The following is a 25296-nucleotide window of genomic DNA, read 5'->3' on the forward strand; positions in this document are numbered from 1 at the left end:
TTGAATTAGCTTCTCTTTCATGATTAAATTAAAAAGATTTAAATAGAAATCTATCATTTTGAATTTGTACCAAAAAAAATTGAGCTTGCCTTATCGAAATTTACCGAAATATAAATGGTTGCAGGTGCAGACTAGAAGTGGTGAATTAAATTAAAAGAGGTGATTGTTCTCATCAATTTTATATAAATTATCTTATTTGTTTGTTTTTCTTGGGCTCTCATTTTGCATTCGCCATCGCCGCGTGTTGGAAGTCGTGAAATGGTGGCCATGTGTAGTTCACCAAAGTTCAAGCTTTAATTATTTATATCTAGAAAAAACTTTAGGGTTCGAAACTAAACTATAGCTAAGTATAGTGTTAAAGAGTTAAAGAGACAAGAAACTAATCTTATGTTTTCTTTAACATAACTTAGAGCAAACTAAATCTGAAATGAAAAGTTATAGTTATGAAGAAATTATACAATAGTTTTTCACTTAGATTCAAAAACCATTAGGGACTATAAAAATGCACAATAAGGTACTCTTTTGTAAATGATAGCCTTATTTAAATTAGATAATAAGTACTTAACTTTTTATAAAGAAAACCCATTGTCTCGTGTACTCCTTATTTAATTAACATACTCTCACAAAACAAAAGAAAGATCCTTTGTCAGTAAATAAAGGTAATTATCATTAAGTTAATAAGATTGCACGTGTTCGTAAAGAGTGCACAGTGGCCGAGATAGACCAACCAAACGTGGGTAACGTAGTGTGATGGCCGACAGACATTGATTAGTGAGCTCCAAACTCCGTACGTACGTTCTTAGTTTAGTTTGTTCGTTCGTATTGTCGCAGTCACATCGCTCCGGTCCCCGCGCTACGACATTTCCCGCCAAAAGTGACGTAACATTTCCGTGATCTGTGTGAATATGTCAGTGACTTTTTTAAATTAATTTTTTAATAGCAAAATTGTGATCGAAGGAATTTTTACAAGATGACGGCTGGGAATGAAGAGCATGAGCCTCTAATTACATCGTCTGTCGATAATCAGCGTGTGGCCTACAGTAATTCACCACCGGTAAGTAATTTTTTAATATTATTATGTATGTATAATGTTCGAGATGTACCAGATTCTTTCTACTTGGACCTAAAACTTGAAAAAAAATAGTATTTGTTCATTATTTACTACACTATTTATTTACATAATATACTTACGTACGAGCGACGGTGCTTTGACCAGATAAGTCTATAGATGTAGGATCTTTTGTCAGTATTTCCACTTGATAGTTAGCAGGCCTCCGTAACTGGTTAGCATGAAGATTTCAGTCAAGCCTTGTTAGAACTTCTAAATTGCTGAAGATATTTAATAGATATGAAACCACAAAGTAGAAGTACCGATACTTATTGAGCATGAGGCTAGATTCATTTTCTAATTTCGTAATTTTACAGTTTTAATCTCATCTAGTGGCCTATAGTATTATCATTTGCATAATACGCTCAGTATTAAAACTTTTCTCAGCTGTAAAACTTTTCTCCACGTGCTATTTCAAATCAACGTATGTATTATTAAAAGACCCACCCATTCACCAAAACCAGCCTAATATTACGATATCTATGGCTAATTGGTTACCAAAAATTCCATGCGGTGACCAAACGACATAATTATAATACTAATGTTACGAGCGAAATGTAAAACAAACCGGACTCCATGATAAAAACCAGTAAAATATTTTACCAAGGCTGTATCGTCGATTCCGTGGGTTAAGACGATCTTTAAAAAAAGTCGGAAACTGGTTTGTCTATGCACCATTCCATGTGTGTGATTCAAACATTGTTCTAATTTCGAATCACAGTAGACCCCTTTCAGCCTTTCCCTATATTCTATCTATCCGTTTATTTGCTTACCATAGATAGAATCTTGACATTAGCACCATAGAAGTCAAATTCCCATCTAGTACATAAGTAAAACACACATAGGCACATACAAAATTGGTTACCTCCGTTAGATAATTATCACATAAGAAAGTCTAACATTCCTCATTTCCTGGCTTATTATGTAAAAAACGTAATTTTTTTAGTTCTTTGCTCTGTAATTAAATCGTAAAACTTGCGACACTATTTGGTAAGACAATCTTCATCAGTAAAGGGCCTTCGTCTACAAGATACAGTTAAGGTTGGAACTATGTCGCAACGTTCGTCGGAAGGCACGAATTAAGTAACAAATGCAGTAAACAGCATTAAAGTTTTAAGTTAGTTTGTGTTGGCCTTATTCAAGAGTATGAAAAGCTTTTTCAAACAGTTGAATATGCGAAGTCTTTATAGTTATATGGTCTTTAGAGACGCCACCCTGTATATTATTCATTCTTTTCTATTATTCTAGTATTTGTTGTAAACGCGGCAGCAGAAGGACATTATGTGTGATCAACTGCCTATCTATTACGGATTGTGAGATAGATCCCTGCAGCCTGGGGACAAACAGACAACGAAGTCTTAGTAATGAGGTCCCGTTTTCCCTTTGAGCTCTAGATTTCGAACTAGAGTTTTTTGGAAGGTTCTGTAAGAATGCACTAAAAAATTGGGTTCTGTATGTTATCTCAGAAACCCCTAGATTGGTAGGATGGGTAGACAGAATTCCTCCCATGCTTGGCCAAATACTATTGCAAGCCTAAGTGCCAAAAGTTTATAAAATCTGTTCTATTTTCATCATCTCTCTACTACATAAAGTACACACTTTCGTATCCGTCTAGGTCTATTTTTCGATCTATTACTTCACTGATCGTCTTCAATTGATTACAATGGGCCACTTCCTTACGCATAGGAAAATAGTCTAGCTACTCTGACACACTAGGTGAATCGATGATCGAGACTTAGGGAATCGAGTATCGACATGATGCGATTAAAATAGGCGTTGATTGAGTATCGATTCCTTATAGGTAAAACATTAAACATATATGTACATACATACATAAATAAATTAGGTATCACTTGCGGAAACCTTTGCGTGGAATATTTTTACCTATTTTGTATACCTAATAGAACAATTAGCTAAAAAATGCTGCTTCCTAATGTATTGTGATTACATTATCGTTAAATGTCAGGCAAGTATCATTATTGTAAAGCATAAATAATTTTGATTGTAAGGTGGTTACTTAAGTGGTTCATTTGCGTAAATAAATAAATTGAGAAGCTACAAAAATTGTTCCTCTTATTACGTTTAGTAATTCATTATTCTACAAGTTCAGTGGGCACAGGACTGCGCTCTTCTTGGTGGTAAATCGGATTTCTTGTTATAGACAATTTCTATACACTCCGCTTAAACCTTTCACAAGAAAACCGTCTAACCACTTGGAGAACCATTCGCTTACGACCATACCTACAGGTAATCCACAGCTATGTGCCGGGTCATATGTGAATGATCTATAAGATCAGCTAACGAAATTCGATCACAAACCTCGCGGCTAAAAGTGTACAGTCTAACGTCCACTATAAAGTTTTCTTAGACTAGATTCTAAAATATATTCATAACATGCAGGTGTACATAATAACCTTTAAATCCAACTATAAATTGTATAAAAATACACATGTATAAGACACGGAACTTTCGTTACCTAGTCGAAATATTCTTGAAACCTGTTACGACCCACGGACAATCCACGTTAGGAGGTAATGGGTAAACCACGTGGGCAAAAACCAGACTAGGCTCTATGATACGCGCCTTTGCTTTGTTTTTATTCAGATTAAAACTAATATTTGTACAAATAGGTGTCTGTGGTTTTTTTTATCATAAAGGAGGTTTTATTGATCTAGTGAGTTTCATTCTTTTTTGATAGACTTTGGACTAATATAAAATAGTGAAGCTTAAATTAGATTAGAACTATAAATACCTAGATAAGTAGGTACCTAAATATATGGTAAAATTATTTTAAAGTTAAAGGTTTTTATTTCATATAGACCTATCACAGGTGCTTAAGAAACGTCAAGGTAGTTGCGCGGTTCTAAAAAGTGGGTCTTTAAGTCGTCTCTAAGTATTATTTTAAGATATAAGTATATTTAGATAAAAGTCCGTTAGTCACTTTAAATATGTTACACATTTACATAATTCATCTTTTTCTATCTTTAATAGCTACCCAATTAAATTGTAATTTAATGTAGCCGTGTTTTAAAGGTTGTCTATGGCCATCATTATTTATTGGTAGGTCTACACTCTACACAGTAGGTACATAGTGTTTATTTCATGTTTATTTGTCTAGTAGGCTATACTAGAATTACTACATATAATAAGTACACAGTCAGTCAAGTCAGGATTACCACATGGACCTAACCCTTAGTTGTCAAAAAGTAGAACATTTTTATAGGACAAGACCCTGATAATATGAATAACTACGAAGCGTAAGAGAAGATGAATTTATGTTAAACTTATGTGTTGCTCTAAACATACTCTTTAAATACTCATCCCTAATCGCATCCCTTCGTACCACATATTAATTATTATTTTCTCAATTTATTTGGCCCAGTAACAAACTTAGCGCTAACATCACCTGTCGACTTAGCAGGCTGTTACGTAACATCTAAGCCGGTAACATGACACCTGTTCCGGATATCGACCCCTAATTCCGGGTCGTAATTAAACACCCGAAACGTCGGGTTTCTTTAATAAGAGTTCATTAAACTTATTTGGTATTTAATCATGTGAACTGTGCAAGTAAACTTGTATAATAGGTAGATACTATGTTTTTGAATCGATGGTTTTTGCTACAGTGTTTTATTTTACGATAAATTGGTAGGTACCTAGGTACTTAGATCATTCACTTTTGATCACAAATAGGTATTATAAGCCCTGAGCTTATTAAGTACACGCGGAAGTGAGTTTGTTACGCTTTCATGGGGGTGAAACTGCGGGAAACAACTGGTAACATTATACTTAATTTTATTAGAAGTTGACTTTGTACCTCAGTATGCAGGAGTAATAAAAAACAATACATTGGTATAAGACTAAAAATATTATCAGATATTATAGAAAGCTACAACCATACATGTGCAGTGACTTGAACAAAGCACTTACCACTTTTCCAGGCGATAACTTTGAACACTTATCGGGAAACTGATACTCTTGTAAGGGGACAATTGCCATTCAAATTAAGTAGATCTACTACTTGCAAACGTTTCGTTAATGTATTCTGCATTTTTTTTCATAGAAAGAAATAGCAAAAATATAAAGCACCATTATTTTTTATGGCAAGACTATCTTAGACCAACAAACATTAAAATCTTGTGTAAGAACTTGTTGGAAAAGTTACCAGAAGAATTGTGTCATAAAATGCATCCGATATATCTAAGTATTAAGTAATATTACATACTGATATTGAATTTCTATAGGTCTTCAATATGAATCATCATTCATTGAGTAAAGACTCATTCAAGGACCATTCATTAATCGGTGACCCAATATCTGTTAATATTCCCGCCAATCAGTTGCATATGTACCAGATACAGAACTGATAATAACTTTTGTATAAATCTATACGTCTGTACGATTATAAAGCTAAAGAGTTTGTTTGTTGTTTGCTTGGACGCACTGATCTCAGGAACTATTGGGAATCAATCGAACGATTACTTTGTTCCAAATGCAATGCTTACTTCGACTAGGTTTTAATTCATGACGGACAGCAGTTTACCCTAATTCGGCATTTATTTCGTTTGTGGAAATGGACCTAAATTCTTTAAAATTAAAATAAAACTGCTGAACTAGGTATTTGTGATTACTATTCCACAATTTTGAACGTTAAGATTTCACCATCCTCCTAAATAAACAAACAACCTCTTTACATCTCTTAAACTACTGATAAGGGAAATAAAAAAAAATACAAAGAACAAAGGCTCAAATAACTGAACAAGGAACACGGAATGAGATAGGTATCAGAGACTGGGTATCAAATGTTAGGCAATAGGTTATCAGCCGCTCCGTAGTACCTATGTGTTACGATGCAGAAATGTGTGTAGTTAGTGCATAAATAAATTGTAGTCCTGATAAATGTAGAACTAAAATTATCTTGTTGGTGAAGTCTCAGTTAAAGAGTGAATTAGAACTGATTTGGACTAATTCAAAAATTTGGCACGTCATAACCATCTACGGGCTAATTTCCCCGACAATGAATAGCATAGGTATAGGTAGGGATAACGAAGACTTTTAAAGTGAATTTTATTTCATGGTCGACTTTTTAGAATCAATAGTTTTGGGTCAAATTAAAAACTTCATTAGTTGATAGTTATTAGTGGGGACTTTACTTTACATTAATAATTACTACTTACTTAATTACTACTATTGAAGTTTTTTAATTCTTGTTATGAGAGTGCAACCACGTTCAATTCAATCATACTGCGTGTTTTGTCCAGTCAAGCAAGTCTAGCTTTGACAGATCTGATTAAAATGCTCATAGCTTCCCACGACATGTCAGGCGGTCTAATACATAATTGGATATTAATAAAATGCTATGCATGCATTTATTTACATCTGTGTGAATCTTAAAAGGTGACTTGCAGACAGGTTTGTCTGTCTGTCACTCTATTGTATCTAAAATGTTAATACGAACATGTTTTGGTATAAATTGCTATATTTCGTGTCGTTCTCGCCTATAAAGTCGATTATAATATTACATTTACATCAGATATTGCTTTAAGATCAATATATAATATTTTAAGTATCCTAAAATATGCGAAAGATGTTATGTTTTCATCTGATTTGAAAGATTCAGCATATTTCAGAAGTATTGTATCAGTTATTTCCTAGAATAAAATTACAACAAAACTTTACAAAAAACATATAATATTTTCTTCCTGTAGGTATAAATACACCATTTAACCTGGTGGTACCTGTTAAGTTTGACAGCCTACGACCCTATTTAAGAAACGGCCATTACCATCACAATCTCTGACCACATATAATTAAATATTGGTAACACAAGTACATTAAACGACTTAGAGAACAGGTAATTGACCTATTAATGTATACCATGACTTCTAAAGCTGTTTATAACAAGGTCCAAATATTTTCACATGTTTTTTTTCTATTATTATAAAAAGTCGTGGTGGCCTAGTGGGTAAAGGACCAACCTCTCCAGTATGAGGGCGCGGGTTCGATCCCAGGTCAGGCAAGTACCAATGCAACTTTTCTAAGTTTGTATGTACTTTCTAAGTATATCTTAGACACCATGGACTGTGTTTCGGATGGCACGTTAAACTGTAGGTCCCAGCTGTCATTGAACATCCTTGGCAGTCGTTACGGGTAGTCAGAAGCCAGTAAGTCTGACACCAGTCTAACCAAGGGGTATCGGGTTGCCCGGGTAACTGGGTTGAGGAGGTCAGATAGGCAGTCGCTTCTTGTAAAGCACTGGTACTCAGCTGAATCCGGTTAAACTGGAAGCCGACCCCAACATGTTTGGGAAAAAGGCTCGGAGGATGATATGATGTTTTTTTTCTATTATATTCGTAGTAACATAACATGTAGAGCAACTTTAGTACTTAGTGTTGTCTTTGTTTTAGGGTAATTAATTTTATTACTGTCATGCTAAATAGGGACATACGTAATAAACTTTTTTTAGGTTCAGTTGTTATCACAATTTTATTGACAATAAATAATTTAAGAAAAAACTGTTTTATTCATAAAAATGCATGCGCAAAGCGAGCATTTATTTGTAGGATTTACTTATGTGTTTGTTTCAGAAATCATAAATGCCTTATAAAAAATACAATTATACAGGTTATATGTATTTAAAATTAGTCCATATTTCTCACAGCATTCTGATGTAATCTAAACTTTAACAAAAATTTCTTAATTCTTCTCCAGGATGACCGCACACCAGAATCTTCTTCCCCGCGCGGCAGTGGTGGAGAAGTTACACTAGCCATACCAGCACACCGCAACTATGGCGCCATCGGAGGCGTGGAGAAGGTCACATACACCTGGGCAGATATCAATGCCTTTGCTACTGAATCCAGGTCCAGGTCCCGAAGGATTTGGAACTTCTGGAAGCCGTCCGCAAGTGGGATGTTCCAGCAGAGGAAACAGTTATTGAGGAATGGTGAGTTATTTTGTGAACTTCATCATAATATTAGTCTAGTATTACATAGTATAGTCACTAAGCACAGGTCTTTCTTTAAGAGTGCTGGCTGTCTTAGTCCTAAAAAACAGCCATTTAGCATTCAGCTGATTAAGATACAGCCACCCTACATTGATTCAAAAACAAGAAATGTTTAGACTCGAATATGATTGTAACAGCAACTATAATGGAGTTTTATAGTAGTCTCAGTCGCTTATTCAGTCAAGCTTCGAATTTATAAACAAGGCGCTGTACACAATTCTTTGTAACATTCCACAATATAGAAGTTTGACTTTGATGTCTTCAGTTGCTAAGCATATATCTGTTTCTATTAAGCACATAAAATTTTGTTGCTTCGGCGACTACCAATCATTAACAAATATCAAATTATATGTTTCGCAATATCATAGATAACGATCATAAGACAGAATAAATTAATATTTAAAGCAAAGTAATCAAGATATCTTTACCAAAAATTATATAATGACTTAGTAACTCCTAAGTTTCTAAGCAATGTATTCATATGATTGGTTCTCATAGTCTTATCATGTCTAGAATCTTTCAAGTTTAAAAGATTTTCAGATAATATTCATAAGAAATCGATAAGGTAACGCTAGGTAGCTTTTTGTGTTAGCTATATGTCAAGGTCTGAAAGGAACTTGTTGTTCCTAGATTTTTGATTGATAGATAGTTGAGATTACTCATGTAAGTAAAATGATGTATAACCGGCTTAAGAATAGTACCTACTTTAGCTGCGCTCAAACCAAATTCCAAGAAAATTGAGACTGTGTTCAAACCAAATTGACTGTCAGCCGCCGAATGTCAGCGTCTATGCACAATACGCATAACATACCGTCAGTTAGATTTGAACGAGAATGTTTGGAAAAATATAATAAACTGCGTAACGTTCGCTCACCTTCAGCGGCTGGCAGTCAATTTGGTTTGAACACAGTCTCAATTTTCTTGGAATTTTAAAAAGATGGGCGTTTGAAATACTCTTGTAAAATGATGGGTGAACCGGCTTAAAAGAAGTGTTGATTGTGATGACTTGGAAAACAAGAGCAGTTTTACCAGTTTTGTTTTTCTAGCAAGACTAGAGCTTAGAATAACAGGTGTACAAAACAACATACTTATTATTCAGTCTGCTAATTAATCTGGTTGAGATAGATTTTAATACACACGAGTAAACTGATCTCTCGACCAATATTGATATGTCGTGAGAATGATTTTGTTCAATGACATAAAATTAAGATTTCATAAGTCTACATATTTTTGTTTCACTGCAGAAAAAATATTGGTAATTTTCCACAACATTAAATTGAAAAAGATTAGCAAAATTTTACCATAACGGAAATCGCGAATGGTTTATTACACTACTTTATGTTTAAGCGGTATATAGGTAATACGTGTGCTCACAACGAGAATGCGTGCTCATAAAAATACTAATTTTGGTACTGACTTCCCCCTTCTCAATTTTATCTTCAAACATTAAACATACTTTTCTTCTTCAGTAAATGGAGCGGCCTACCCAGGCGAACTGCTCGCCATCATGGGATCCTCCGGCGCCGGCAAGACCACACTCCTCAACACGCTGACCTTCCGCACTCCAAGCGGGGTGCTGTCCAGTGGAACTCGCGCACTGAACGGCCAGCCTGCTACCCCTGAGGCGTTGTCAGCCCTGTCTGCGTATGTTCAGCAGCAGGACCTGTTCATTGGCACGCTGACTGTGAAGGAGCATTTAGTTTTCCAGGTGAGCTGTAGTACCTATATATTTATGAAAGTGGGAAGGGATAAGCTTTTCCACTTTAGTTATCTTCATATCAGTATGTTACCGTACACTTCTGAAAGTAGAACATCTCCTATTGAGGAAATAAAAGCTTTTTAACATGGTTCGAACATGGTTTTCGGGCTCCCAAACTAATAGGACACTTAAATACATTTCTAGATTTAGGTGTCAAGAGCATATCTACTTAATTGTCCAGAAAAAGGTATGCTTTAGTAACACAACTCGATCAATAAGACAGTTTTAAACCAAAACCTTTTCAATAGAAATCGCATAAAACTTGTCAAAGTTCCAAATACGGTACGATGCCGCTCGCCTACTAGTTTCGTATCTCTAACTTAACGATGTAACCGGTTTCTTAAATACAAAACTAGTCTGACCAACGAGGCCTTGACACCATGACAAAAAACCTTTGATATACCTAATATAAAAATAATTGCGTCTACGAAACTTCTTAAACTATGAAATATGGACATTTCTGTTATGATGTGTTTACGGCACTGCTGTCATTTTTGTTATTTGTTTATGGTATGGTAATGTTGTATGTTTTTTTCTTTAGGCTATGGTGCGGATGGACCGACATATACCGTATGCGCAGCGTATGAGAAGAGTTCAAGAGGTTATTACTGAGGTGAGAGGGAAAACATAATATTGCATAATTGTTTTAAGATTTAGAAATATCCGGTATTTACCGGTAAGATGGCTGACAACAAATTCATAACGTTATAACACAACGCGGTTTTACGCGCGCTCCGATAGGATTTTCTTTTCAGACAAGGACAAAAAGTAGCCTATGTAAAATCTGATATTATAAGCTTTATGATTCGTAAGTTTCATGAGCATCTATTCAGGCTAGTATTGTATAATATAATATGACTATTAACCAGTAGGATTTTAGTCACAAACTGCAAGTCATTGCCTTATGAATAGTGGACAATTGATTGCATTTGATGCCATTAAAATTCAATTGGTAATTGGTGCAATTATAAATAATATCCATTACGCAATAATATACTTTTTGCAATTAATACAAATCACGTTTTTTAAGACTTATTTTTGTAGTAATTATATATTATTTTTAATAGGTAGTACTGCCCATTATGATATTTTGGTATTAGGTATAATTGGGTACTCTACCTAAGTATAATTTACATTTACCCATAAAATATATTAAGTCTCGAATATTCTAATAAAAATCTAATACATTTTTTTACCTTTTATTTCTTATATTAGCATTAGCAAAATATAGGTACCTATTATAAAAATAATTTAAATGGTATCTGATGCAATACGAAGGACTTTGTCATCATATTTTAAAACAGGTACTTACATTCCTGATAAAATAATGGTTTTATTTCGTAAAAAAATAGAATACGATCGTCTATAGGTATATTGTATTATATACTGAAATCAGAATTCTACCACAAATATCAAATCACGTATAATAAAGTATTTAATTAATGCACCTGTATATTATTTGTTTGATTTGCATAAGACGCTGTTTATCTACAAATTGATCTAATGAATGTCCGGGTATTATATTTAGACCAGATTTTTGAGACGTCCTTGATTCAAATACTGTCGTTCTCATAGAAATCCTTAGTTCTATGATCGTTTTTCTACGTATTGTGAATCAAAATGGTTCATAATGGGATTTGCGGTCAGGGTCAGAATTTTTTTAGTTACCGCGGTCCTGTTACAAAAAGGGCCTGCAAAGGAACAGTGTGGAACAGGATAGGTTTTTAGTCAATAAAAGTCTGACACTCCCTTACCGCTGCTAACCCACAGCGGGAGGAGTAATTATTTGATGATTTTTACCATCAGAAAAAAAGGGTCAGAATTTTTAGGCAAGTTGGTGTGATATCATCCACCACATAAGCCTTTTTAGTGTCTTCTCTATTCTGGGCACAAGCCTGCTCTCGTGCAAAGTAGGAATGAACATTAGTCGCTTACACAAGGATCAGCCATTTCAGACTTTCTTCAGTTTAACTCAGTCAATCACTATAGATTATTATAATAAAGAGGAAACAATTTTCATTTGTCTGTTGCCAAAAGGCTCCAAAACTTACTGGGCCGATTTGAAAAATTCTTTCACTGTTTGAAATCTAACTATCCCCAAGTAACGCAAGCTATATTTTAACCGAATACGGGAAGTAATTCCCCCGCGACGCGATTCAAACAGCCAGTACCCAAGAAGATTTAAGACGCCAGATCTTCAAGCACTCGTGCACTGTAATTTAACCATATATACCCACAATTAATTCTCTAACCCTTTATTTCCAGTTGGCGCTAACAAAATGCCAGAACACAGTGATAGGCATCCCTGGCCGGCTGAAGGGTATCTCCGGCGGGGAGATGAAGAGGCTGTCCTTCGCCAGCGAGGTGCTCACGGATCCACCGCTCATGTTCTGTGATGAGCCCACCTCGGGACTTGATTCTTTTATGGCGCAGAATGTTATACAGGTATGTAACAGTAAAACTTGGTTTTAAAGGTTTAACAATGTTTACCTATACGCTTAGGGTCGATTGCACCATGTGACTGTCAGCGATGCATATGTTAGTTAATTGGGAAAATCAGCGGTTTCACAATCGTAAGACGCAATCCACCCTTAATTAAAATGTACATATACAACAAATATATGTTAGGGACTTACCACATACGCAAATTATTCAAGATTTTTTCTCTTGCTAAGTAAAAAAACCTCATTACTTTTTAATGGCACGAGAACACTGATTTCCCCTTGTCTGAATACCAAAAATAGTTTTCACTCCTTGGCCGTCGTAACGGCCACACCACTTATGTTAATTGCGACACAAAGCCTTTCAAGTATAAGACTAAAGTTTCGATAGTCAGCCATAACATGTTCTATTTAATTATAACAATCCTTTCACCCAGGTACTGAAAGGTCTCGCACAGAAGGGCAAGACCGTCGTATGCACGATCCACCAGCCGTCTTCCGAGCTGTACGCCATGTTCGACAAACTGCTCATCATGGCAGACGGGAAGGTCGCCTTCCTCGGCTCCCCTGATCAGGCTAATGACTTCTTTAAAGAGTAAGTAAAATATTCCTAATATTATAAAGCTGGTTTGATTTGAAGCGATTTACAAAAATATACCAGTATTAGAAATCACATTTATGCAAGAAAGATAAAGACTTCTCTTTAGAGGATGCACGGAATGGTTCCCATGAGACGCGGAATGAACCAATGACGGAAGCTCGTAAAATATACAAATTGAAACACCTTCCTGAAAATGTCGCTTTTTTCTAGACATGTCAACATTTGCTTGGCTAATTAAAACAAGTACTTTTTGTTACCTTAGCCTTAGCCTTAGTTAGCCTTAGCCACATCATTTCCACAAATTGGCTTAAATTATAACGCCACTTATGCTAGAGTATAAGTTTCTGCTTACATCACATTTCACAAGTTTTCTTAGCGATTACTAACTAAGAATTAGTATCGTGTTTGTCAAACCGCAAACCTAACTTCGTGTTCGAATATTTCGTAGTCCAAAATTCTCTTAAAAATTTTGAGCCACACAAAACACAAGTGACACCTATTTTCTAACTCCCACAGCTTAGGAGCAGCGTGTCCTCCTAACTACAACCCAGCGGACCACTTCATCCAACTCCTGGCGGGAGTACCAGGCAGGGAGGAGACCACGCGCACCACCATAGATACTGTCTGCACGGCATTCGCGCGCTCTGAGGTCGGGTGCAAGATTGCTGCAGAAGCTGAGAATGCACTTTATTTTGAGGTATTTAATATTTTTGTTGGTTATATTTTTTGGTATATATTTTTGTTACTTCTACATTGCAAAGAACTAAACATTTTTAGTAGAATGACGTATAAATGGGGAGGGGGGGGGGTCCAGGTCCAGGGGGTTACTTGTCAAACAGAAAAAAATATATAGTAGGTACGTAGTACTATATATAAGTACTCATCTTATGTACTCTCTTATGTGCTCTCTTATGTACTCCTCTTATGTACTCTACTATGTACTCTCTTATATACTCCTCTTATATACTCTTTTATGTTCTCTTCTATGTACTCTCTTATGTACTCCTCTTATATACTCTCTTATGTTCTCTTCTATGTACTCTCTTATGTACTTTTTTATGTACTCTCTTATGTATTCTCTTATATACTCTCTTATATACTCTCTTATGTACTATCTTATGTACTCTCTTATATACTCTCTTATGTTCTCATTGCCGCCCATCAAAACGTTATTTACCTATGTATGTTTGAGCTAAATACGTAATTTTAGTTTTTAGTTCTCAAAAAATGGAAAAAACGCTTTGCTCGCTCATTTACAAACTAAGTGCGTGCCTCCGTCTTTGATTTTCTTACTTACTTAAGGCGTGAGCCTTCAGTTACTAAGTTAAGCATTCAGTTACTTAACTATACATAGATACAGTTTGTGCTGAGTTCTGTTTTTTGCTTGTGGACCCTCCTGTCAAAGTTATAAATACGTCCGTGGTTCAAGGAGCAAAATGTCTTTGCTTTGCTTCTTACCTGGTGCAACTAACTCTCGTTTTCCCGCAACTATTCACAATAAGCAGTTGTTTCAAGAAAACTGACGTTTATTCTGCCGTTGAAATTGCGCCTAAATCGATTGGAGGTTTTCCTCATTGGGCTGCGGGATTGGCTACCGCGGCCCTGGTACATAAAAGGCCTACCACGGAACACGACGGTTTTTAGTCAGTAAGAGTCAGACACTCCCTTACCACGGCGGGAGGAGTCATTTGATGATTTTTGACGTCGTTTTAAAAAAAAGGTTTTTCTCATTAGTTATTCTTTTGTCTTTCATAAAATTATGCCCACCTACTTAATATTTAATTCCTTTGTTTCCAGCGTAAGATATCTCAGGGCTGGGCGGACCCGGCGTGGTCGGAGGCGACGGCTATCAGAGCTCGTCGCTCGCCGTACAAGGCGTCGTGGTGCGCGCAGTTCCGCGCGGTGCTGTGGCGCTCGTGGCTGTCCGTCACTAAGGAGCCCATGCTCATCAAAGTGCGCTTCCTGCAGACTATTGTGAGTATTTCAATAACCCAAACCCATTCTATTTGCCCACCAATATCGTTGGACTGATCGCCTGAATTATCAGCTTTGCTCACCTATATCGCTGAGCTCTTCGCCGCAATCATCAGCATCAACATTAACTACAGGATAACTGGCAGTGCTTGTTTCTTATATGTGGTGGTTAGTGCCGCGAGCACTTCTTGAGACCACGGGTTGAAAACGACGTCAAACATGACACGCGTGTGAACCTTTATCTGCTTCAAGTTAAATAATTTAAGTAGGCAAATAAAGACTTATAAAGCTTCCTTCAAACCTGGAAGGATTAATAAAAGATATTAATTTTTGATGTCTATTTCAAAATAATTAATTTGAATTCGATATTATTGCAACTAAAGGCATATAAATTATTTGATTATATAACTAAATATGATAAGTAACACAGGAAGCGGAAAACCTATTGCGCCTATAAAATTTCGAGCAGTGCAGGAAAAATAATAATAATTGATCTTTATAGGAACATTGAAAACCCACACAAATGATATAAATCCCGCGTTAGGCTATCAAACGGATTTGAGGCTCTTATTTGATAAGGTATTTCCGTACTGAATGCAATTATTAAATCAATCTTCTACATTGTTTCAGATGGTATCGATCCTTATCGGCGTGATCTACTTCGGGCAGCACCTGGACCAGGACGGCGTGATGAACATCAACGGCGCCATCTTCATGTTCCTCACCAACATGACCTTCCAGAACATCTTCGCTGTTATTAACGTAAGATACATCATCAGAATATGTTGCTTATAGGAGCATGCTCTTTTAGAATTGAGAGAACCCGTACCTATCAATATAACGAGTAGAACTGACTCAGTGTACCACTAGTCCTTTAAGTAGAACACCATGCTTAGGTTTAGCAAATGTTACTACTCAACATAAAAATGGCAAAAAATAAAAAAGTACAGAAAAATAGTACCTAAGTTAGATAGGCTTACAGGCTTAGTTGGAAAATAAAGTTTTATCTCCTGATTTTGATCAGACTTACCAAATCTAAACACACGGGACTCGAACTTGATGGTGGTACGCATACACGCATGGGGCCCATAGTTCATACCCTTCGCAACAATACCTAATTGGTTTCTGCGTAGCGACTTGCGCAATTTTCCGTTACCACAAAAAGTCTGACGAGACCTATAGAAACGACAAAACCTTTTTATATAGCTCTCGCGCAACCTAAAGTCAGTGTTAATTTTAACATTGACTGTACATAGGTTCCTAGTACATAATTAACCAATTATGTTCACACTAAGTTGAGTCATACCTCCATGACTAAGTTACGTGGGAGTGACTAGGCAGTTTAAAAACATTACCTGCCTTAAATTAAGATTTAACTTTTTGTCATCACATTCTCAATAACTAATAACACATAATATCAGAAAAACTAGAATTCAAATAAGCAGTTTTTTAAGGTGAGATAAATATATTGTTGGTTGGGTGACGCAAGAAATCAATTACCTGCATATGACATGAGCCATGCCTGTGATTACAAAAAGTTCAAAGTGAAAAAGCTGCGACTTCTCTCAGGAATAGTCGCAGGTTCGAAAATTTTATTTTGCGAACGACCCTAACAAGTTCATTGCACAGCCGAAGTTACAGTTTTTGCAATCTATTAACCTAAACTAAATTTCCATCAATATTTACTTAAACTTTGATAAAAAATAACTTAGACTTAAGCTAATTTCACCAAAAATTTTGCACTTTGAACACACAAGTTTTTGGCTACGAAACGGGGATGGTTGTTGGAAATTAATGTTTTTAGTGTCAAGAGTCCCAAATAAAATGCTTCCATTCGACTATTAGGCACTTTTTCATCGACAATATAACCTTCAATTTTTTCTTAAAACCCTACGTTAAAAATTGAACGTAAAAATTAATAGTAAAGTAAACAGTGGTTTTAAGAAAACTGACGTTTGCTATTGGTGAACTCTTAGACTGACACTTAGTTGGGTTGGGAACTGTAGGTTTGCCAAACCTTTATGTTCATAGACACCATAGCACATATTCTCCAATAGTCTATGCTTCTTCATGATTAAACCCTACTTCTTATCCACAGGTATTCTGCTCAGAACTGCCAATATTTATACGAGAACATCACTCCGGGATGTATCGAGCCGACGTGTACTTCCTATCGAAGACGTTGGCCGAAGCACCTGTGTTCGCCACCATACCACTTGTGTTCACCACCATAGCTTACTACATGATAGGCTTGAACCCTGAACCCAAGCGGTTCTTTATAGCGTCCGGATTGGCTGCCTTGATTACCAATGTCGCTACGTCGTTTGGTAAGTCTGTTTTTGTATTTTTTTGAGATCGGAATGGGGCTGTTTTCTTGCGAAATCGTTAACATTTAAGTGTATCTACAACATTTAATTTCCTTTCCCTCTGTGAATTACCAATTCTGTTGGCTTTTTTTGACACCTCATATTTTTGCAATTCCCTATGGAATTTCTTATTTTATGGATAATAGGTACTGAATGTTATAGTTAAGTTTTATTTAATAATAACTGTACATGCATTCAAACTAAACAACGCTTCAAAAGTGTACCAAAAATACTGAATCAAAACAAATGATTCTTTCGACACAAAATAGTCGTTGTCGTTTTTTACTTGCATGATTCATACTACCTCGCAGTTTTATATATTCAAAATAACAATAAATGTTGTTTACGCTAGATTTTCACGTCTAGCGAGAAACATAAAATGCATAAAAAAACTGATTTCCAATTTGTCGACAAATATTATTTCATTTTGTGGATCAACAGGTATTGCACAACTATAATGAGCGATGTATGTTTATTTACTTATACTTATTAATTGATCTAGTAATTATGTTAATAACATAACCATTTAATAATTATTAAAAGACTGCATTACTCATGATGATTGAGAAAATGACTCAATATCAGGATGACAGGACTGAGGAAATACAATAAAATCACTATTACCTATATGGATGACATTATAAGAGTACCAAAAGACATCTTATTTTCTACTCAGGGAAAAGAATGGTATGTTTTCTGCACATTACGATCGGAAATAAGGACTAGAAACCTAAAAACTCTAAATTACGATCAGAAATAAAGACTACATCTTAATATTAAAACGGCTTGTAAATCAAAACAATAAACAGGATAAAATTCAAATAACCCAATCATTCTTAATTCAAAATTGAATTTCGAATACGTCACGCATCACGCATCAACTCTCCCAAACATCAAAAGATACCTCTATTAGCATACTTCCCATAAAACTATTAAAACCACACAGTCACAGCTTTTTTTTAAGTCCAAGAAACTGGTTTAACATTGCGTAAGAATTACAAAGCGGAGTGGGAGACTTTACAAGAATGCAGAGTTATCAAACCTTTTTTTATTACTTGCCAGCCATACTAGGTTAGCCATTAATGAAGAGCGTTAGCATGTAGTTTGGTTTCCTTTTGTAAGTTTAATGAGACCTTGAGCCGCTTGAATGGATGTTCTAAAATTATCTTCTTTTGTTTTAAAGTTCGTAGTTTGAATGATGTTGTAGGCAATCTCGTTTTCGTAAAATATGGAATCCGATAAAAGCTTGAAGCTTAAAGAAAATAAATCATAAAGCAACAAAACGTAAAACTGAAAACTATTTCGGAAACTACGATATCTACATTTAGTAAATCCATAACCTAAATCCTTATTAATTACAAAGAAGTGTGAAATCATGTTCTTTATTTGCACCTTAAATAGGTACAATTCCTACTAGGTACGTAGTGTGGGTGTGGCATCTGTCTGTAGGTACAAAAAATCTCAACTTCGAGTTTTGATTTTTGCAAAATAATACTTCTAGGCGACCTCGATCCCGCTGCATTTTTAAGCTATGCAGAACATGCATACAGATACACTTTCACACACACATCCTGACCCAAACATTTCTAAATATCATAGACAGTCCAGGGTCGTACCTAACCACTGGAAATAAGTACCTAATTCATTCGATTTGCAATAGTTATAGCTGCAGCTTTTATCTAATTCTACTTTATATCGCCAAACGTATAGTATAGTAGTAAGTAGATCTCTATCCATGCATAACATAAAATAATGATTTATTATATACACACACAATACAACATAGTAGTATATAAAAATATATCGAACAAAAACAAAAAGCCGGACTTGAGTGGTTTTTGCGCTATGTATTTTCTCGATCAAAATAAGATGAAACAGGATACAGTCACAATTTCTCTGGACCGCAGCATCTCACGTATCGTGCGATACGATACAGCCGCAAACGGTTTAGCGGTTTTCCATATTTTACATAAACAAGAACAACAACATTACCGTTACGTTATGACTTTCACTGTGTTCAAGACATCTAGATCCTCTTACAATGTAAACAGTACTTACCGATATGTATTTTGTTCTACCGGTCAACATTGTGAAGTACGCGTACTTTAGTCAAAGCAGAACATACGTCGATAGATAGGGGTAGAATGAGTCTGAGAATCGACATATGCAATTTATTCATTAAAACAATTTGCGAACATATATTATTCATTCAAAAAGGTTTAATTGTTTGAACTGTCAGTTGTTTTTGTAACTTTACCTACTACGCGACTCTTTCTTTGAACAGATGATTCCAAACTTTTTTGACCGACCTTCCAAAAAGAGGATTTTCTCACTTCCGGGCCTTTTTAAATTGTTTAATTTACTCCCCAATCTTTCCCTTTATATATACCTAATAATCCTATATATGTTTTCTCCACCAGGCTACCTGATATCGTGTGCCAGCAACAGCGTGAGCATGGCGGCGTCAGTGGGACCTCCCATCATCATCCCCTTCATGTTGTTCGGAGGCTTCTTCCTCAACACTGGGTAAGTTACTTCTAGAATATTCCAGAACCTATTATAGTACTTTGTACCTATCACGGAGGAAAGAAAGATGAGCAAAAATGCTATATGTCAGATAGATGAGACGCTTCCTTGTAGGTCATGTAACGTACGGAAGGCGTGACCAAAGAGGGCGCTGTTCCCGTCAAAAAAAGTTTAGAAGTTAATCATTTGACGGCTGGCGTTTTTTTTGCTCATACATTATGACTATTGGGAAGTCAATAGTTGCCAATTTCAGACAAGGAAAGCTACTCAATGATAGCTGTATGTGTTATCTGACTGTCTGAGTATATAGTTTCGGGAGGATTTAGTCGGTAAAATTCAAGGGAAATAAAATGGACATTTATTTGCCAATACAAGTTTTAGATAGAACAAGTTTCACTAAGCTAACAGTCAATTTTATTATTGTTTTTACAACTTTTACAACGTTCATCAACGGCCCTGACATACTAGTAATGCTAAAAGGATATATACTGAATTATTATTTACATATGTACGTTTCAATATTATACGTCGCATATTGCTGATGAAATGAATTTATATCTTGTGTCCCGTGTATCTAGGAATTAGCAAAAATGAAATTTTAGTAAACACCTACAGAACTACATTATAAACTTTTCTGCAAAGTTATTTCATCGTAGGTTCGTAGTAGTTACCGCTACGATAAACCGTCTACGAATTTTTGCGCAATTGCTACGCAATATAAACGATTCCTTACGGTTAGAAAAGTATTTACAGGTAAACCTTTGCAGGTTTTGATTGTGTCCAAAAGGTGTTCCTAGAACAAACAAATAAGAGTATTATTATGTAGAATTTAAGTATTTTTCCATATCAAATGTTTTTGATGTAAACAGACGCAGATTTTTATTTCTTTTTGCTTTCTAAATGACTTGATAGGTGGGGACAGAATGAACATTTGCTCATTTGTTTTCCAGGCTTGTAAAAATCATGTCACTTACCTGGCTTATTATTCAGATAACTCACAGCTGTCATCAGTGTGTAGAGAGCCTTAAATATTAATTACTATTATAGCTCATTTAAGCGTGACTCCACTCAAACACATCAATTAACAATTAAGAATAAAAATATCGTTTCTGGCTTCCGAACCAGTTTTGTTTTTACGCAATAAAACTCAAAATCACCCATTTCCAGTTTGAATCAGTAGAAACCAGAATACAATGAGATAAATAGTGAAAGAAAACTAACATTCCGTTTTGTTGTTTATATAAATAGTCATTCGCATATAATGTAAACAAAAAGAGCATATAAACATTCCTCGAATACCTTTTAGGTACCTAATGTCAGCTAGTTGTCTTTTATTTTGACAAGCTTGTTTTGCTAATTGAGATTTGGTTTATAATCGTATCTATTTTTCCAATTCATTAATATTAATAGAGGTTAGAAATTGTGCACAAACAAAATGTTTTTGAAAACATCTTTGTTCGGAGTTGTTGTACTAGGTACTTCCCGTTTTTTATTGAGTATTGACTAGCGAGCTATAATATGACATAAGGATGAATTTCGGTCCAGTAACAGCACTCTCACACAAGCGAATTTTTAACCCCCGACGCAAAAACGACGGGGTGTTATAAGTTTGACGTGTCTGTGTGTGTGTGTGTGTGTGTGTGTGTGTATGTGGCATCGTAGCTCCCAAACGGATGATCCGATTGTAATGCGGTTTTTTTTGTTTAAAAGGTATGTCAGTCGGGAGTGTTCTTAGCTATGTTTGGTGGAAATCGGTTCAGGTCTTCAAGGTCATCAGCTCGTTTGCTAGATGTGATAGGAATGTTACACGCTCAGTTTACTTGCAAGTATAAGTGGGATCTGAAATTTGAAACACTAATGTCTTTTGGAACCACTGAGCTGGTCTGCTGTTAGGGCACGAAGGTAGGAGACGTAACCCTGAACTGCCTTTTAGTAAACCCATCGAGTTTGGGCTCGTTGAATTTGTCTTGACGAGTTCTCTTCATGTTTCTGATTGACGAGAACCTGATGCTGGAAATGGGATGTGGCGGATGAAACCCTGGAATGCCGGAATGAAACGGATAAACCGATTTATATTTTTGCTGAAAATCTAGAATGTCCAAAGGTTAATCTTTATTGTTTCTCAATCTGTGCAATTCTCCCAGAGCCAGTTTGTCATGGGGATTGTTAAATAGCTTCCTTTGGCCGAGATCGCATATAGCGACGCCATCTTAAGATAAAATAAATTAAATGAAAGAAGGAAAAATTAAGGAGCTCCTTTAAAAAGCATGAAATAAAATTAAATTATAAATTTAAAAAAACCCCCGACCCAAAAAAAAGTACGCAATAATTGTGACAAAAGGTTAAAAACGCTAAACCCTATAAAAAGCAAAAAATAACTTTTAACACTACGTAAACTAAATTTTGACGTGTCGGGGGACCGCTTTTTACCTTCATAAATACTTACATAAATCAAATGATACCTACCTCTAATTACAACATTCGTTTAAAAAAAAAACACGTATCTAAAGTAGTGAATTAGAGCGGTCCCCCGACACGACAAAATTTAGTTTACGTAGTGTTAAAAGTTATTTTTTGCTTTTTATAGGGTTTAGCGTTTTTAACCTTTTGTCACAATTATTGCGTACTTTTTTTTGGGTCGGGGGTTTTTTTAAATTTATAATTTTTCGTTCGTTTTTTAAGAGCGACACCGCTGGGTTCGGAAGGGGAACGCTACGCGCGGAAAAATCCACCTGAAAATGTGTTAGTCCGATTTGAAAGCGCTGTAAAGACTGATATTTCCAACTATGAATCTATCTAACAATAGTAAGAGCTCGTGGCTAAGTCAAAGCCGCGCGGATCGATCGATCATAAGGTTAAGCAACGCTTGGCGCGGTCGGTCCGTGGATGGGTGACCATCTTGTCATAAGGAGTTCTTCCGTGTTTCGGATGGCACGATAAACTGTAGGTCCCGGCTGCCATTTAAACATCTTTGGTAGTCGTTACGGGTAGTCAGAAGCCAGAAAGTCTGACAACCAGTCTTACCAAGGGGTATCGGGTTGCCCAGGTAGGTAACTGGGTTGAGGAGGTCAGATAGGGCAGTCGCTTCTTGTAAAACCCTGGTACTCAGCTGCATCCGGTTAGACTGGAAGCCGACCCCAACATAGTTGGGAAAAGGCTAGGCAGATGATGATGAATCTATCTAACAATATCCCTTTTATCTAACAGTTCCGTACCACCATACCTGGGCTGGATATCATACCTGTCCTGGTTCCACTACGGCAACGAAGCGCTGCTGGTCAACCAGTGGTCTGGAGTGGAAACTATCGCCTGCACCCGGGAGAACTTCACCTGTCCAGCCTCTGGGCAGGTCGTCTTGGATACTCTTAGCTTTTCTGAGGTAAGTAGCACTTAAGACATTATTTTTTAATGGCATATCACAAACTAGAAGGCGGTTTACTGCTTAAACGGACAATAGCACATAACATAACATGTTGTTGAGTTGCTGGCAACACTGCGTATTGCAGAGCTGTTGACAAATTTTCACCCGACGCAACATTCTTGTTGCTCATCAATAATGTTGATCAACCGTTGCTATACAAATGAAGGCTTTAAAATGTTTTCCAATGGTTAATTGGAACCATTGTGTTTGTAGGGCTATTTGACATACGTTTCCTAACGAACTCAATAAGTAGTATATCTGTCAAACAATACAACACGAATTTTCATGAGGTTTTCACAAGTACCTCTAGATGAAATGATTCGGACGCTACCGGGGCGGGACGCTAGTTTATATCAATCTGAATCTACATTATATCACTTTTAATATCGTCCAACCAGTTTATCGGATTGATTGTTTTTCACGAGACTTTGTTAATGAATTCATAATTATTATGCTTGTTAGCAGATTATTCATAAATCTTAGCATTAACTATCTAAACTTGTAAACATCAAAATGTCGCTGTCGTTGGGGCAGACAAAGTATCATATTTCATTTTAGATTTTGCATTTTATATATTCTTATATTCTATATATTCTTATAACATAAATACTGTCTGGCGGGTTTGAGTATTTTTGAATGGCCTACCCAAATGTTCTGCAGATCTGGTATCGTCGTGTGACAGGTCGTTGAGCTCCCTAAGATATGGTTTGAGCTACACGACAACTGATGCATGCGTGCCGTCTGTTGGGACTGGTCAGCTCCAGCCTGATGTGGCTCTTTCCTCAAAAGGCCATTCCAGACCGCGTACATGGTGACACTCACACATGATATTACTTGATTTATAACATGTTTGGACTTTAAAAGAGACTATGACCCTTGAGTTTGTTTCGGCGTTTCTTCTCAGGGATCAGTCAGTTAGGAAATGCCGACCTCAGCATTCTTAAAATGACGTGTAAAAGTGATGTAATGTCCAACTTGCAAAATAAACGATTTCATTTCATTTCATTTCATTTCTATGCAACATATAAAATTAAAGACGTCATGGATATAATTTTGTTTGAGACCAATCCTGTATAGTGTAATCGGCGTCCCGAGATAGATACAGAAGTTATATTACTACCAAGTTGCATCAAAATACATATAGTAGTTTATGCGTGAAAGAGTAATAAACATAGATCCTCACAAACGCGTTTATAATGCGCATACGAGACGAGATGCTAGGTATGACTATGCTACATAACGTAACAAAAAGGTTGCCAATATCAATATTTTCTAACTAATATTATCTGTGTTTACAGGATGACTTCACAATGGACGTGGTGAACATGATCCTACTTTTCATCGGCTTCAGATTCTTGGCGTATCTCGCTCTCTTGTACCGCGCTCGCCGAGGCAAGTGAGTCTTAGGTACAAAATGCTGCGAGAATGGGCCATATGAAGGAAGAAAGTTGAAATAGTGTAATTATTTAGGCTGTAAGGAGACTGTCAATGGAGATTTGATAAATAAAACAATTTATACCGTTTGTAAATGTGTTTAATTTTTCTGTTAAGTAATGTTGTTACATTTTTTTTTTACTTATGCTCTAAGAGCCTTTTCATACTGACTGACGGATTTTCGGCGGAAAATCGAGCGACAATGTCCGGTTACTAGTGTGAAAAGGCTGTAATTTATAAGTATGGGCAATGGAACAAAATATGTGAAATGACCTCAATAATAACGTTGAAAATGGATCTATATTTTCTTTACTTTCATTATGTAAAGTTTCATATTAAAACAAATATATGTCTTTTTTATCAAATCATAAAGTTTTTGACAGATACAAAAATAGTGTAACGTAATTGACCGATAGAAATATGTTTTAAAATTGGCCAATTACAAAATTAGATATTACAAAGTTAGAATAGTAAGAATGATTCGTATTTCGTATATGTATTGTTGTTATATTTTATATTTTAGGACAATGTTAATACAATGTTTTGAGTATATTTGTAATATTACGTGTATAATTATGTATAAGCGATTTATTTCCCCATGTTAAATAAACTAACTCTACCTCATGAAGTAACATACTATTACCTATGTATTTTTTATGA

General features: G+C 35.8%; 1 protein-coding gene across 1 annotated transcript; it reads left to right on the forward strand.

Annotated features, from left to right (window-relative positions):
* Window positions 1-732: 732 nt before the first annotated feature.
* Window positions 733-24725, forward strand: LOC110372729 (protein white). Its single transcript, XM_049839119.2, has 13 exons — window positions 733-1054; window positions 7820-8054; window positions 9584-9822; window positions 10415-10486; window positions 12139-12318; window positions 12752-12909; window positions 13432-13612; window positions 14713-14889; window positions 15520-15651; window positions 16988-17216; window positions 19676-19781; window positions 22989-23160; window positions 24501-24725. The coding sequence occupies exons 1-13, from the start codon at window positions 971-973 to the stop codon at window positions 24600-24602; spliced, it is 2067 nt and encodes a 688-aa protein (XP_049695076.2). The 5' UTR covers window positions 733-970; the 3' UTR covers window positions 24603-24725.
* The last annotated feature ends 571 nt before the right edge of the window (window positions 24726-25296 follow it).

Source organism: Helicoverpa armigera, chromosome 9 (genome assembly GCF_030705265.1).
Source record: "Helicoverpa armigera isolate CAAS_96S chromosome 9, ASM3070526v1, whole genome shotgun sequence".
NCBI lineage: Eukaryota > Metazoa > Arthropoda > Insecta > Lepidoptera > Noctuidae > Helicoverpa > Helicoverpa armigera.